Below are 17,440 nucleotides of genomic sequence, written 5' to 3' on the forward strand. Positions count from 1 at the left end.
TGGAACTGGAGAGCATTATGCTAAGTGAAATAAGCCAGTCAATGAAGGAAAAATACCACATGATCTCACTCATTCATGGATAATAGAGACCATTATAAACTTTTGAACAATAATAGATACAGAGGCAGAGCTGCCTCAAACAGATTGTCAAACTGCAGCAGGAAGGCCGGGGAGGATTGGGGGGCAGGAGGTAGGGGGGTAAGAGATCAACTAAAGGACTTGTATGCATGCATATAAGCATAACCAGTGGACATAAGACACTGGGGGATAGGGGAGGCCAGGGGACTGTCTAGGGCGGGGGGATAAAATGGACACATATGTAATACCCTTTGTAATACTTTAAGCAATAAAAAAAAAACAAAACAAAACAACAAAAAAAACAAATTGCACACTTTTATTTGAGGAATGTTTAACTTGGATGAAAACCAGATAAAGGCATAAGTAATACACAGAATTCAACTGGATATCTACACATGTAAAAGCCTAAGCGACCATTACGCCCAGTTGACCAAACAACCTGTCGACTGGTCGCTATGATGATGCACTGACCACCAGGGGGAAGACACTCAATGCAGGAGCTGCTCCCCTGGTGGTCAGTGTGCTCCCACAGCCAACCTCCTGCAGTCCCTCCCCCTGGCTAGCCCCGATCAATCACCGGCCAGGCTGAGGGACCCCACCCGTGCTTGAATTCATGCACCCGGCCTCTAGTCTTTTAATATCTACAGGCTGTGGCCCTACCACATAGGATCAATGAATGACCTGGCCTTGTCTTCAGAACAGGACTTGAAGACATATAATATGTAGCCAAAGCAATGAAGGAGTGAGCTACAATTTCCCATCTATAATAATAAAAGCATAATATGCTAATTAGACTGGACGTCCTTCTGGACGTCCTTCCTTCTGGACATAGCTGCAGAGGGTAGGGGACGAGGCATAGGCGGCAGAGGACCCTGGACGCAGTGGCGGCGAGTGGGGGCCACGGTGGCAGTGGGCGGGGACATGGGCCAAGGCCCTTGCACAAATTTTGTGCACCGGGCCTCTAGTATATTATATTAGGTAAAGGCAAGACTTACACCAAGAGGCATGGACAACATGCCAACCCCCTCTTTTAAAAATGTTTGGCATTTGACTCCCTGATAGGTGACAATCAAAAGAGGATCAGCCGCCAATAAACATTCTCAGCCAACTGAGAAGGTAATTAATTGTCTCCCTAAAACCGTCTTTTGCCTGGACAGATTCAGAATTAGGTATAGTGATGAACGAAATCAACATATTATAGATATATTGAGTAATTGACTTAGACTTTTCACTTGAAACTGGACTCTTACTAACAGTTCATCAACAGTATCAGAACATTGAACAGAAATAAAGATTCAACACATTGAAATGTTTAATAAACTAGGTTTATGCAAAATTACCTCAATACTCAGGAAGGTTTTATTAGTTGACAAAGGAACAGAAAACCCAATAAAGTATATTAAACTTAAATGCAGTTGAAAAGTTTTAGGAGACACAATTTAGTTGCAAAGCCTGATTAGAAGTAAATTTTAAATTCTGCTAAATGTATAAAATAATTTATAATTTAAATAATAACCAATTCTAGAGTATGAAACCATGAGATGTAAAATCTCGAAATCTTACCATAAAATTTCAAGGAACTAAAAAACCAGTTACTGATTCTTTATGAGTAACAACCTCCATGAATCTTTTATAATCAGCATAGAGATAATAATATTTCAAAGATTTACGGAAGTATTTAAAAGTAATGATCCTAAAAAAAGATCTGCAGGAGCAGATTAAGTTGGAGCTCATACTACGTGGACTTCTACTTCCCAAAGTAGCGTAACTGGATAAAACAGAAAGAGGCCATTCTGCCTTAGGTTTTCCAACTGAAACTGCCACCTGCATTGCTCCTGGGATTAAAACGGAAAGGACTAAAGAAAGATACATCTTCTACCGGACTGTGAAAAAGTCTCGAGTTAGAAGACAGCTAATTAGAAAAATATAATAATTGTGCCATATGAAGTATGAGCATATTTGAATTGTGACTCCAGGAAACTATGGCTTAAAAACTATTAAAATAAATAATGTTAAATGCTTACATACTCTTTTTAAATATTTATACATGAATATGATCACATATCAATGTCTTGTAACAAAATTTTAAGTCCTGCAAGTCCTAACAGTACTGATCTTTCAAGTTTTCACATATACACTCTATGTGACTTAAGCCAACGTGACATGAGTCTTTTAGTTCTTTTAGATCAGCGGTTCTCAACCTGTGGGCCGCGACCCCTTTGGGGTCGAATGACCCTTTCACAGGGGTGGCCTAAGACCATCAGAAAACACATATATAATTACACGTTGTTTTTGTGATTAATCACTGTGCTTTAATTATGTTCAATTTGTAACAATGAAATTAGGGGTCACCACACCATGAGGAACTGTCTTAAAGGGTCGTGGCATTAGGAAGGTTGAGAACCACTGTTTTAGATCATATTCTTAAAGGTAGGCAGTTATGGACTTGAAGAAAATCCATTTGAGTTTCTTTTCAATCTGCAATTATCATATCTTTGCATTATTTCCCCTCCCTCCCTTCCCATCCCATGTTCTATACCATGGAACTCAAAATTAGACCCTAATATGTATGTTCTGAATTCACTTTCCTCTTAATAAAACATAGGCCTATAAGCAATCATAGGTGACTTTAAAACTCTGTCAATAACTCTATCTTTCAAATTCTAAGTTCTAGAATTCTAACAAACTAGAATGGAGCTTAAGTTGTCTCCACCCACTTCTCACTACATTATGCCCTCCGTTTCCCCACCCCCAGATGAAGGTTAGGTTGATAAATGGATTTTGGAGGTGAAATAAAGCCAGACATCAAATAACTTACTTGAAATCCATCTCTTACCTTCTGTACTTAACCCTGGACTTGATGTGAACTTGGCTACATCAACAATTTTTACAGCAAATTGTTGCCCAGTTTCTCTGTTGATACATCGTCGTACAACACTGAAGGGACCCCTGGAAAAAAAAAGCCAAGTTTAATTCGTTGATTTTCTTAAGTTCTATTTCCCTTCAAATCCTACTGACATTTCATTGTCTACTACAGCCATAGTTTTCAAAATCAAATTTAAGTGATGCAATTTTATGGTTTTTTTTAAGTGATGTAATTTTGAACATATGCTTGTATAATTCATGAGATAAGGAATTCATAATTTAAAGTTATTAAACCAGAAAAACAGAAAACAAATTTGCATTCCAAAATCTCTAAATAGCATTCTTATGTTCAAGGCGAATAATCTTTGTAATATTCTCTCTATATTCCCAACATCTTAAGCAAAATAAGAAATAGATTACTGGCAATATACCTAGCTTTTACATTTTGAACCAGAAACTTGTCATTCTTGACCCCTTCCTCTCACCCACAACTGTTCTAATCTTCACTAACAATTCCTATTGAGTTTATTCCAAATATCTCCGAATCCTGTCCACTCCTCCCCGTGTCTCATACCGCAATCTAAGCTACTACCATTTTCTACCAGAAATACTTAAAAACTTTTCCCAGTCATCCCTGCAGTGAGGTTTAAAACTGAAAATCTGATATGTTTCTGCTTAAAGTCCCACAGAGAGAAGGGATACGCAGTACAAATATTTAGTCGAGAACCAAAACACAGAAATAATTCCTAAGTAAAAGAAAAGAAAATACACCCTAATAAAACCTGGGCAAAACACTGGAACAGGCACTTCACAAAAACAAAGCCGTGCCATGATTTGGTCGCCAACAGCATCTCCGGTCTCACCTGGAACCAGAGAGAACTCCTTCATCTTTCTCCAACTTCAAATTGGCATGGTTCTCAACTGCCATAGGGAAGGCGGGAATTTCTACCAGCAGAGTGCCACTGGCCCAATCATTTGCCTACCCAGTCCTCTCAATCTAAATGGGTGGCTTTCAGAACAGGTTGATTGATGAAATACCAATGCCCAGGCCCAGGCACTAAAACACACACACACATGCACATACACAGTTCCTTGTGATTAGTAGTTATCCAGTAAGTATCTGAACTACAGATAATCCAAAGAGAAGATTTCTACATTCTTGAATCAATTACTGAATAATACCAAATGCAACAGCAATCCTATATAATAAAAGCGTAACATGCAAATCGACAAGACGGTGGAATGACCGGTTGCTATGAAACTCACTGACCACCAGGGGGAAGATACTCAATGCAGGAGCTGCCCCCAGCCCGCAAGCCCTGATTGCCTGATCGGGGCCTGCTGGCCAACCTCTCAGTCCCTCCCTTCGGCCACAGGCTCCAATCACCCAATGGGGAACAGGGAACCGGGAACCAGGGGTGGGTGGCAGCGAATGTGGGCGGCACCAGGCCAAAGCGAGTGCGAGCGGGGCCCTGATCACCCCGCTAGTTGCACCATACACAGAGACCGGTTGCCCCCCACACAGGGCCTTGGCCTAGGGACCCTATCCATGCACAAATTTCGTGCACTGGGCCTCTAGTATACTATAGTAGGCTAGAATGGTTTAGGTCAGTGGTCGGCAAACTGCGGCTCGCGAGCCACATGTGGCTCTTTGGCCCCTTGAGTGTGGCTCTTCCACAAAATACTGACTTCTGTGCATGGGCCACGAAGTTTCAATCGCACTGTACGTGCGTACCCGCACGTGGTATTTTGTGGAAGAGCCACACTCAAGGGGCCAAAGAGCCGCATGTGGCTCGCGAGCCACAGTTTGCCGACCACTGGTTTAGGTCATTAAATACACTTACATGCATATGTGTGTATTTTTCACCTCCTCAGAAAAAAAACACACCAAAAGAGAACAAAACAAAACACCCTCATTGGCTTTGACAGGTAAAAACAGTACACCTGCCCAGCTGGTGTGGCTCAGTGGTTGAGCATCGACCCTTAAACCAAGAGGTCACTGATTTGACTCCCAGTCCGGACACATGTCCGGGTTGCAGTCTCAATCCCCAGTAGGGGTTGTGCGGGAGGCAGCCAATCAGTGATGTTTCTCTCTCACCATGGATGTTTCTACCTCTCTATCCTTCTCCCTTCCACGCTCTCTCGCAAATCAATAAAAGCATATTAAAAAGCAGTACACCTGGATGCATGTGGTTAATCAGCAGAAAGAGAAGGTTCTTCATTTACTCTTGTGGTACTGCTTGCCTTCAAGTACAGTGGGGCCTTGACTTACGAGTGTCCCGACGAACGAGTTTTTTGAGATACCAGCTGTCTCTCGGCCGATTTTTTGCATTGAGTTGATAGAGTAATTTGAGTTAACGAGCTCCTTAACGAGCTCAGTCTCGGAATGAATTGAACTCATAAGTCAAGGCCCCACTGTATAAGTTGGTATTTTTTTCTTTCACTTAGAGGACAAGCAAAAGAATACAGCCTAACGCAGACTTAAACATTTCTCTGGGATCATATGCATTCGCGGATTTCATCACGGCATCATCAGGACATCAACTACACTGCAGCTTCAAATTACTCTCCTGAAACAACCTCACAAAGCTAAACCAGAAAGAAAAGAATGATAATAACACACCTCTTAGAGCTCTGTAGGAAAAGGCCCCTTTCCATAATCATGCAAAACGATTCAAAAATTTTGCTTTGTGAGAAGACAATGTAACAAAGTGAGGCAGGACTCCCACAAACATTTCCATTCTCAATCTGGATGTCTTACTTGTGACCACTTATCCTGACAAGAGCAAGCAATGTTAGGAAAATCTTAACGTAATTGGTCTTCGTCCACACATAAACCCTTGGGATTCTCTGAACCTGGGGCCCTTCGGTCTGCTGTCCGCTGCTCTATCCACTGAGCAAAACTGGCTAGGGCGTGCTTCAATTCTTTAGGCTAATTTTATAATGTGAGGACTGTCTTTAGCTTGGGGGGGGGGGGTCTCAGCCCAGCCTGCGCCTACTCACAGTCCAGGAGCCCTCAGGGGATATCCTATTGACGGCTTAGGCCTGCTCGCTCCCCTCTGTCCACTGGCACGCACCTTGGCTGGCCTGGCACTGCCTGCACGCTGGCCCTGCCTCCCTGCTGAATAGTGTTCTGCCGTTCGGTCGATTTGCATATCATGTTTTTATTATCTAGAACAGGGGTGGGCAAACATTTTGACTCGAGGGCCACAAAGGGTTCTTAAACTGGACCGGAGGGCCGGAACAAAAGCATGGATGGAGTGTTTGTGTGAACTAATATAAATTCAAAGTAAACATCATTACATAAAAGGGTAAAGTCTTTTTTTTCAATAGTTTTATTCACGGCTGGTCTGGACTAGCAGTGGGTGCACAGCCCTGCCTTCGGGTTCCTTGTCCACACCTCTCTGCTAGTGAAGACAACAGGCGGCTTCCCCCAAACCTCCTCCTCAGAGCTACACTCTAGAGAGGGTAAAACCTTAGGCCTTAGAACGGGGGACACAGGCAGTCTCTGGAAAGCAACGGGCTTATGTGCTCACACACCAACTCAATGCAGACAGCCCCAGCCCCTTCCCCCTTAATAGGATGTTAGAAGCTAGATCTTTATCCTTCAGAGTAAAGATAATGACATGAAGTTGTCCAAACCACTGAACCAGCTCACCCCTCTCTTGAAACCCTAAGTCGCCAAGTTCTGCCTGCAAGTTCAGAGCTCTCAATCCGCTTGCAGCCTCTACTGCAGCCTCCCTGCCTGGGCACCACTGATGCCCTGTGCATTGTAGGATGCTTAACGGTATCCTCGGCCTCTACCTGCTAGATGCCGACAGCATCCCCTCAACCAGTTTTCACAACCAAAAATGTCTCCAGACATTGTCAAATGTCCCCAGGAGGGGGCGGGGGGGGGGGGCTGCCCCAAGTGAACAGCTGCTCTGTTCCTAATCATGAGCAGACAAGCAAACTCCCAAGACATCGGACGAGTCTCTAATTTGGAAGATAGAGATGGAAACAGACTCAATAAGAAGCAAACTTCGAACTAACATTCCTATCCCCAGAAAGATGTTATAACCAAGAGACAAAAACAGAACTTGCAGCAAACACCAAGGGGCTCTTGAAAAATAAACACACGAAGACATTTCAAACTCAACAGAAGGGCTGGCTGATCCAGCTGAGGGCATTTTCCAGAAAGTAGAGCAAAAAGAACAAAGAATATGGAGGGAAGGAACTCGAAGGAATAATCCAACAAAATTTCCCACCACTGAGCACTCAGCAGAATAGGTACCAGGCCCACGTGCACACACGCTGCTGTGAAGTTTAACAGAAGTGTGGCCAGGAGGACTTCCAGGTCCCCGAAGTGGGGGTGAGGTGCTCTGAGGGGGTGAGGTGCTCCGTGGGGGTGAGGTGCTCTGAGGGGATGAGGTGCTCCGTGGGGGCGGGGAGGGACCAGAATAGTGGGACAGCTCTCCCTGGCAACACTAGAAGCAGGAAGACAACAGGGCAATCCTTCTGAAACCATGAAGGAAAATGATTTCTGACCTTTAATTCTATATCCAGCAGGAAACTCAACCGTCATAAAGACACTCTTAGGTATTAAAGAGCTCAAATTCCTTGCGATGCGTAGCTTCTGCAGAAGGAATGGTAGACTGTTTGCCAAAACAGGAAAGGACACCAGCGAAGAGGATGACGCCAAGGGATAGCAAGCAGGCGATCCGACACAGGAGACACATAGAGGGAAGGCCGGGAGCACAAGCAGGGAGACCTCAGGCTGAAGGTCACATGCCCTCGTGGATGTCCACCACCACTGATCACCTTCTCAGCCTGACGCCAGGGCCCAGGAAGCCAGGGCAGGTTCTTGGGGTTGCTTTTGCTGACCAGGAGCTGATCACATGCCTGCTCTTCTCTGCCGACTGATCAGCGGAGCACTCCCACCCACTCCACAGAAATGCTCCCGCCCCGAGCCGTAAGCAGAAGATGCAGAGCAGCCCGGGCCCGGAGCGCATCCCTGCCGACCCTCAGTTCCCAGCCCCGCACTACAGCGCCAACATCCTGCCTGTGAGGAGCCCAGTAATTCACTCGGGGCTTCCCAGCTGGCTTCCCAGCAGGCTCCCCTCCATGCTGTCAGGGTGTCTGACGGACTGTGAACAGAAGTTGCTGCTCAGCTTCCCTTCTGACAGCCTTTCTACAATAGAGCTGCTAGGCCCTTTCCTTACACAGCTGAGTGTCTGCTTGCTACTCAGCTTTTTCTTTTCTATTTTGATATTTTTATTGTTGGTAGTATTACAGATATCTCCCATTGTCCTCCTTTCCCCCCCTCCTCCCAGTCCCTACTTACCCTCTCACCCCCTTCACTACCCTATTGCCCGTGTCCATGGGCTATGCCTATCCTATATAATAAAAGGCTAATATGCAAATTGACCAAATGGTGGAATGTCCGGTTGCTATGACGTGCACTGACCACCAGGGGGCAGATGCTCAACACAGGAGCTGCCCCCTGGTGGTCAGTGCGCTCCCACAGGGGGAGCGCCGCTCAGCCAGAAGCCAGGCTCACGGCTGGCGAGCACAGTGGCAGTGGTGGGAGTTTCTCCTGCCTCCGCAGCAGTCAGACATCCCCCGACAGCTCCCGGACTGCAAGAGGGCACAGGTTGGGCTGAGGGACCCCCCAAGTGCATGAATTTCGTGCACTGGGCCTCTAGTAAGTATATACATACTTTGGTTTATCTCTTCTCGTCCTCCCAACCCCACATCGAGGTATGTCGGTCTGTTCCATGCCTCCATGCTTCGAGTCTTATTTTGTTGGTCAATTCATTTCATTCATTAGATTCCACAAATAAGTGAGATCATGTGATACTTGTCTTTCTCAGTTTGGCTTATTTCACTTATTTCCATCCATGCTGTCCCAAAGGGTAAGAGATACCTCTTTTTTACAGCTGCACAGTATTCCATGGCACTACTCAGGTTTTAAAGACTAAACAATACACTGTTTAGGAATACATACATAGGGAGTAAAGCCATTAAAAAAAATTCCAAAGGAGTGATTAATGCAAAAGCCAGGACAGTGGCTATGGAGGGGTTCATGATTGGGAAGGGGCTTTTAAAGGTACTAGGAATGCTCTATTCTTAATGTGAATGATGGATTCATGAGTCTTCATTTTATTATTATTCTTTAGAAAATATATACCACACTCTATATAGTCCTCAAATACATATATTTCCCAGTTAAAAGGAATGTTTTTAATGACTGAGTGGTATATCCCTAAGATCTTGCTAATGAAAAGAGGTCTTAATTTTTTACCTATCTGTATAATACAAATTATTTTAAATGATCTGATAAATATGAACATAAAGGCAGTATGAATTACATTCATTGTAATTTTACATCTAGTGGAACTAAATTTAAAATGATATTAAGTTGTTATATATAAACTTTGGAACAACATCTATAATATAAAGTTCTCACCCTATAAGAGGTTTACAAAACCTTTGATACAGGGGATGAACTTCCTGTACATATTCCAGTCCCAGAAGCTTCATTATACAGTGGGGCCTTGACTTACGAGTGTCCCGACTAATGAGTTTTTCGAGATATGAGCCGTCTCTTGGCTGATTTTTTGCTTTGAGTTGCGAGCTAAAATTCGGGTTACGAGCCAGCTTCAGATACCCCACCGCTAGTTGGTGCAGCGAACGTCACAGTGAACGAAATGACACCACAACATCATCCCAGCATCACGTGTCTCACTCGTTCACTTTTTGATTTGACATCCGAGTAATTTGAGTTACGAGCTCTGTCACGGAACGAATTAAACTCGTAAGTCAAGGCCCCACTGTACTTACAAATAATTGCACAATGAACCACAAGAGATGGAAAACTGTGAACAAGAACGAGCAATGAACGAAAGTAAAGGGTGGGGGTATTGACGACCAAAAATAAATGAATAAATTCATACACACACACACAGAGTTGACAGTCCATCCTCCTTATTTGCAGAGGAAATATTTGTGGGTTCACTTCCTCACTAACATGTATGTGTAATCCAAAATCAATACTCGTGGCACTTTCATGGTCATTGGCAGATGTGTGCGTAGCAGTGAAAATTTTGAGTCGCCTGACACACGCATTACCAGTAAAGCTTGAACAAGGTGAACCTGCCTTCTGGCTTCAGCAATCCTGTAGACAAGTGTCCTTTTCTGCCAACCGTTTAGTGGATTTTTTTGCATTTTGTGCTTTTTGTTGGTGATTTCACTGTTTAAAGTGGCTCCCCAGGGTAGTCCTGAAGTGCTGTCTAGTGTTCCTAAGTGAAAGACGGCTGTGACGTGCCTTACTGAGAAAATGCATGTGTTAGATAAGCTTCATTCAGGCATGAGTTACAGGGCCACTGGCCAGAAGTTCAATGTTAAAGAATTAATCAGCACACACGAAATAAGGTGCCTTCAAACAGAAACACACATAAAACAGGTTATATATTGATTGGGAAGAATGGTTCAGTACTCACTCATTCAGTGTTTGTGGCAATTTTATACGAAATAATTACTGTAAATCATGAGCATCGACACTGTGTACGTTGTGTATACGTACATGGACATACATATATACATATAGGTGTATTTATATTATGTAATATATTGATATGTAATATTATATCTATCATAATAAAAGCGTAATATGCTAATTAGACCAGACAGCTGAACGTCCTTCCGGACGTCCCTCTGGATGACCTTCCGGACGAAGCCGGGGCTGCGAGGGCTGAGCCCCTTGCAGGAATTTCGTGACTTGAGCCTTTAGTGTTTTAATATTATAATATAAACTCCATGAGTGCCTAGTATATCCTAGGTCAGTGATGGCGAACCTATGACATGTGTGTCAGAGGTGACACGTGAACTCATTTTTTTGGTTCATTTTTCTTTGTTAAATGGCATTTAAATATATAAAATAAATGTCAAAAATATAAGTCTTTGTTTTACTATGGTGGCAAAGATCAAAACATTTCTATATGTGACACGGCACCAGAGTTAAGTTAGGGTTTTTCAAAATGCTGACATGCCGAGCTCAAAAGGTTCGCCATCACTGTCCTAGGCCCTCAATAAATATTTGGGGATGTATCAAAGACAACAAACTAGAAATGAACAAGGGACTGATAAATTTCTCACATCACATCACTCTATATAAATATACAAAATTTTGCAAAATCATAGCACTTATAGATATTTTTCTACTCAATCTGTATCTTCCTACTACTTTCTGTACAGTTCTGGGAAATAGATGGTGGGTAGGTAAAAAGGATACAAAACAAAGATATAATGGTACTAATGACAACATTAGCAGTTCAAGAATGAAATTGTGAAAACTATACCCTCTACACACATGAAAATATATGAAAATCTATAATAATAAAAATGTAATATGCAAATCGACCGAACAGCCATCCAGACGTCCTTCTAGATCAGCCGTGGGCAAACTACGGCCCGCGGGCCGGATCCGGCCCGTTTGAAATGAATAAAACTAAAAAAAAAAAAAGACCGTACCCTTTTATGTAATGATGTTTACTTTGAATTTATATTAGTTCACACAAACACTCCATCCATGCTTTTGTTCCGGCCCTCCGGTCCAGTTTAAGAACCCATTGTGGCCCTCGAGTCAAAAAGTTTGCCCACCCCTGGTCTAGATGACCTTCCAGATGGGGTGCAGCCATGGGATCGAGGCAGCTGCTGCATCTGCGAAGGCCTACTCTTGCACGAATTTTGTGCATGGGCCTCTAGTGATACTAATAAAGATATGATGGTCTTTTCCTCTTATTTCATCACCATTGTTGATGTAGCCATCGCCACTAACGGAGAGCTTATGCATGTCATTCCATCAATAAACACTTCCCGTGTCTTCCTGTTGCTTTGTGGCAGCGATAGGAAGACAGAAATACTGTTTTGATACTGTTTTTTTCTTTAATATTCCTGCCACCTCCAAAACACACACACACACACCAAGCTAACTAAGTACTTTAGGTACAGTGACTAAAGCAACCCAAAGGAAAAGAGTTTATCTAATCGTAGCTACTGCTAAAGAAACACACACGAAGTGGAAAATTATTAAAATCAAAGTCTCAGAAACCTGACAAAGGCATTAATAAGCTCAGTACAATTCAGGTCGTTTCTTGAACATAGAAAGGGGAGGATTATTTGAAACAGTTGGCATGGATCTCCAATAAGGTAACAGAACAAATCTGGCTCAGCTGTCAAAGCCGAGCACTTCACAGAGGTTTAAGACTAGCATTTACCAATTCAGCATTTGTGTTGGCATAATTAGTACCTCCGTCAAAGCTCCGTCATTCCATGCACAGCGTAGCAGACCTCGCTGGAGATGTTATGTAGCACATCAGCCTCTGGCTGAGTCTACACATTCACCGTTCACTACTTTGATGAGAGGACTGCGGAGCATGCAGAGCAGTGTCTGCTTATCCAGAAGTTCTGGAATATTGAATTGATGGAATGTGTGCTCGCGTGCATGCGTGTTTTAAGGGCTGGGGTTAGAGCCAAAGTAGAGGGCCACGGAGCCTAGGTCTTCGTTAGCTCATTTATGAGGGAGCACGTATCAAGGAGAGTAGAAACAAAATTTTTTTGGTAACACATTAAGAAAAGGAAGAAGAATACACACAGGAAAAAAACACACATATGAAGAACTATAAGATAAAGACATTCCACAGAGCCTGGCCAGTGTGGCTCAGTGGTTGAGCAGCGACCTAAGTGGTGGAGCATCGAACCAGGAGGTCAGGGTTCGATTCCTGGTCAGGGCACAGGCCCGGGTTGCGGGCTCGATCCCCAGTGTGGGGCGTGCAGGAGGCAGCCCATCCATGGTTCTCTCTCCTCATGGATGCTTCTACCTCTCTCTCCCTCTCCCTGCCTCTCTGAAGTCAATAAGAATATATTTTTTAAAAAAAGACACCCCAAAGTAAGAACTCTGACTTGGTTGTGCACGTCTAGGCGTTTTAAGCTACATATATAAAGAACCTGCACAAATATTAAACTACGGACACTAAAAATTCGATTGCTATTTTACCCTATTCATTTACCTCATTTTCCCCAATGATAAAAGACTCAAAAATGCAAAGAACAAACAAAACAAGATTAATAAAGTGTGACTGCCCTCAGGAAACTCCCATTTAATAGACTACTGTTGATATATGTCTGTACTTTTAGAATACTATTAAAGAACAAAGTATTGAAATAGTAGAATACTACGAGTTTATCATCCGTGGCTAGGAAGGTGGGCAGAGAAACCTCTCTGAGACACAGATACCTAGGAGGGCTTGAAAGAGGATTCCAGAAGGAAGTGGTAGTATGTGCAACGGCCCAGAGCTGGGTCACAGCATGGGATCTGCTGGAAACTCCACTGCCTGGTATTGCCGGCTGCCGGCCTGGAGGGGGAGGCGGTGGGAGAAGTGGTGGAGGGGGACCAGCGATCACTGTGACTCAGAAGAGTGGAACACGCGTGGAGAATCTGGTGGGCACCAAAGAGGAAGTTCTTCCATTTGCCCAAACGAGAGAGGACAAAGCCTGAAACCAACCCAGCAGAGGCCACTGATTGATACTTCAGAAAACCAATGCACAGGGCGGCAGAGTAAATGATTAGGGGGTGGTTGAGGGTGAGTCAAAAGAATGACTGACAGATTTACAGGGCGGGGCAAAAGTAGGTTTACTAATTCGATCATGAATGAATAATAATACAAAAATAATCTGTGTTTCTCGTACTCATAACTGTAAACCTACCACGTTGCCCCACTCTGTCTAGAGCAGTGGTTCTCAACCTTCCTCATGCCGCGACCCTTTAATACAGTTCCTCATGTTGTGGTGACGCCCAATTTCATTGTGACAAATTGAACATAATGAAAGCCTAGTGATTCATCACAAAAACAATATGTAATTATATATGTGTTTTCCGATGGTCTTCGGCAACCCCTGTGAAAGGGTCATTCAACCCCCAAAGGGGTTGCGACCCACAGGTTGAGAACCGCTGGTCTAGAGCAAAATCAGAGAGGAGTATCAAGTTCAAGGAAGGGGGTCAACACGTGGATGACAGACATCAACTACCATTCACAGCGCATGTGCTGCGCCTGCTGTTGAGAACTTTATGTTTCTTCTCTTGTTATTTATCATAATTTATCACAAGAGCTAATATACTATTAGCCTTCCCTTTTCAGATTAGGACACTCAGGCTAAGACAGGTTGCCTGTGGCCAACAGAACTGCCTGGAAGAGTCAGGACTGGAGCCTAGACATACGGAACTCTCAAGTCTAAGTTCTCAGCTTCCACAGTCCCTGGGAAGCGCGGGTGACCAGGAGGTCCCTAAAGCCATGATGCGAATGCGAGTACTTAAGGGTACAGACCACAAAGCACAGAAGACAGAGCCCCAGAAAACATGCACATCCCCAATCCCGCCCCAGGAAATTTCTGGAAACGTCCCTCCAGAACGGAAAAAGCAGTGCTAAACGGGGGCGCTCAGAACACAGGCAGGGTCCCTCCAGACATGAACACAGAGGCTCTCTCTCCCCCTTCCTCCCAGGCCTGGAGGGACCCTGTCTGTGTTCTAGAAGCTCGCGCCTGACTTGTCTAGCAGTGTTCATGAACTTCATTATTTATAACGGGCACTAACATGATCACAGTTGTTAGAGCCTGTGTGCGTAGTCTAGTCTGTCTAAACGAAAACTGGTAATTATGAAAGCCTGGCAGTATGAAATTACATTGCAAATCATATTTATAATGTGAATGTGCTCGATTAATGTCACTAACGTAGATTGTTTTTCCAAGTGCTTGTTTCTTATAATAGCATTGCTGCCCGCCATTAATCACCTAAGAAGGGGAGGGGAATTCATCTTTGAGCTCAGAATTTCCTATGTTCATTAACAGATTTTTCCCCAATAATACTTCTGTAGAGTACTGATCATCTCTTCTCATTCAGAACCATGTTTTATGGGTCTCCCTAACAAGGTAGACCTACCTCTGAGTTAAATGAAATTAAATTATCTAATTTAAATTAAATAAGCTAGTAAAAGAAACATCAAAGCCAGCAATACTCCTTTCTCTCTTACTCATTTTAGTTGCATCAGGATTATGCAAAATGTATACAGTAGCACAGAAATAAAAATGTAATTAGCTAACACTCTAAATCAGGATTGCCAAATTGGTATCTTGTGGAGTCATTAAAGAATAAAAGTTTCACCCAGCCAGTGTGGCTCTGTGGTTGAGCACTGACCTATGAACCAGGAGGTCAGGGTTCGATTCCCAGTCAGGGCACATGCCTGGGTTGCAGGCTGATCCCCAGTAGGGGGCGTGCAGGAGGCAGCTGATCCATGATTCTCATCATTGATGTTTCTCTCTCTCCCTCTCCCTTCCTCTCTGAGATCAATAAAAAAGAATAAAAGTTTCTCTGTCAAGTAAATTTGAGAAACACCATATGAAATCCCTCCCTCCACCCCCACCCCATGCTCACATTATGCATTAGCAGCCCAGTCTTGCAATTAGGAAACCGGCCTCTCTCTCCTTCACCACGCTCCGCCCCCCTCGCCACGCTCCGCCCCCCTCGCCACGCTCCGCCCCCTCGCCACGCTCCGCCCCCCTCGCCACGCTCCGCCCCCCTCGCCACGCTCCGCCCCCCTCGCCACGCTCCGCCCCCCTCGCCACGCTCCGCCCCCATCACCCAGGTAGCACCTGTTAATATTTACTGTGCCCTGAAAAACACTTTGAACATGAGGATCTAAATGTTAATATTTAAAATAACAAACAATGCAGATACAAATGATGGAGTTGTAATGTCTGGGAATCATTCAGATTTCAAGCAACTTTTTTTCTGAAATGAATATTCTCCCCCCGCAACGCGGCATGTGTATTGTGTAAATTTGTACAGAGATGGGGGTTAATTCAATTGTTTGCTTGGTGAAGGGTAGAAATGATTTAACTACGCAATTTAAATGTCTATTCATTAATACTCCCCAAAGTAATTTTCTTTTTTGCAATTGTTCCTATAAGCATATTCTGCGGGCAATAATGCAACCTCTGGTCTTTTAACAACAGCGGCGAAACCACCCGCAGTTACGGAAAAAGCAAAGCGTACAAAGGAAATAAGCATTTACACCCAATTACTCCGCTCAGTGCGGCAGGGCAGCAGAGAAGGGGTTCTGCATCATAATTGCAGTAATCACTTTCTAGGTCTAAAGAAGTGAAGCAGATGACCTGGAAAACCATTGCTTTCGGGGAAAATCCGAGTGTAAAATCAGTGGGTATCACTGTTGAGGCAAGATAGTAAAATTGGACAGGCAAACGTGGGGGATTGTTCACACCAAGTACAAAACCCAAGTCCCCGGATGCTACAGAATGTATGCGCACTTTGAACCGGTTTCCAAGGGACGCATCAACCTCAGGGCGCGCAGGGAAGACAAGGAGAGGCAGGGCCATCACGTGCCTCAACTGTCTGAAACGGAACTGATCTCTCTCCGGATTTCCTTCCGCCTGCTCAACCAGGAATTCTGGCGCCATCCTAGATCTCAATCTCTCTCTCTCCCTCCCTCGCTCCCTCCCTTCCTTCCTTCATCCAATTTCAACTCATTAGGAAATGGTCCTGGCTTTACTTTGCCAAATTCGCCTATCTTTTCATGTCTTTCAAGAACATTTGTCATTTGTCCTAGCTGGTATGGCTCAGTGGCTAGAGCACTGGCCCTTGGACTGAAGGGTCATGGGTTCGATTCTGGTCAAGGGCACATACCTGGGTTGCAGGCTCCATTCCTGGCCCCAGTTGCGGGGCGTGCCCAGGAGGCAACCAATTGATGTGTCTCTCCCACATTGATGTTTCTCTCTCTGTCTCTCCCCCTCCCGCCCACTTTCTCTAAAAATCAATGGAAAAATATCCTTGAGTGAAGATTAACAAAAATTTTTTAAAAAAAAGAAAATTTGTAATTGACTGTTGGAACCCTCGTGTGCTTAATTCCAATATCTCATTCAACACAGCATAGGCCTCAGATGAAGACCTTCTCTCATTCAAATTGTGCTTCTCCTGGCGCTTGGTCTGAGTGGTTTCCGGTTGTATCCTGTACATCTCTGCCCTTTGGTGGTTCTGGATTGTAGGCCTTTCTGGCACGCAGCCCAGGCGTACATGGAAGGTAAGGAAAATCCAGGGAACTCACCACACTGTTGCTCCTCAAGTGCTAAGGTTGCTAACCTTCTTTCCAATTTCCTGAGCTCTCTGATTGCTGTCAGTTGGATAATTTAATTGCAGGTATTAGGGGAGGGGCAGGGAAAAGCGAGTCTCCACCACTTTGTTCTAGAAATGGAAGTCTGTGCATGTTCAGCCTCTTTCATTTGGACTAGTACTAGGAGTTCATTCTATAAAAATCAGGCGACAAGCTACAACTCCTTTATGTCCAATATATCCAGTGAAGCACAGTAGCCATTAAACTCATTAGGTCCGTAATTTCTGGCTCAGAATTTTGGGGTTTCAAACCAGTAAGTGATGTTTCTCAACCTTTTG

General features: G+C 44.0%; 1 protein-coding gene across 13 annotated transcripts in view; it reads right to left on the reverse strand.

Moving 5' to 3' along the window:
• CASK (calcium/calmodulin dependent serine protein kinase) overlaps positions 1 to 17,440 on the reverse strand; it is a 285,193-nt gene that overhangs the window by 215,333 nt on the left and 52,420 nt on the right. For 7 of the 13 annotated variants that reach the window (XM_036304041.1, XM_036304040.1, XM_036304043.1 and 4 more), the window contains exon 2: positions 2,915 to 3,027. In XM_036304041.1, the coding sequence (XP_036159934.1) occupies positions 2,915 to 3,027 (113 nt within the window). Of the gene's footprint in view, positions 1 to 2,896; positions 3,028 to 17,440 lie in introns of all 13 variants that reach the window. The other 6 variants (XM_036304037.1, XM_036304031.1, XM_036304034.1 and 3 more) reach the window with 1 other exon arrangement.

This window comes from Myotis myotis, unplaced genomic scaffold (assembly GCF_014108235.1).
Source record: "Myotis myotis isolate mMyoMyo1 unplaced genomic scaffold, mMyoMyo1.p scaffold_m19_p_4, whole genome shotgun sequence".
Lineage (NCBI taxonomy): Eukaryota > Metazoa > Chordata > Mammalia > Chiroptera > Vespertilionidae > Myotis > Myotis myotis.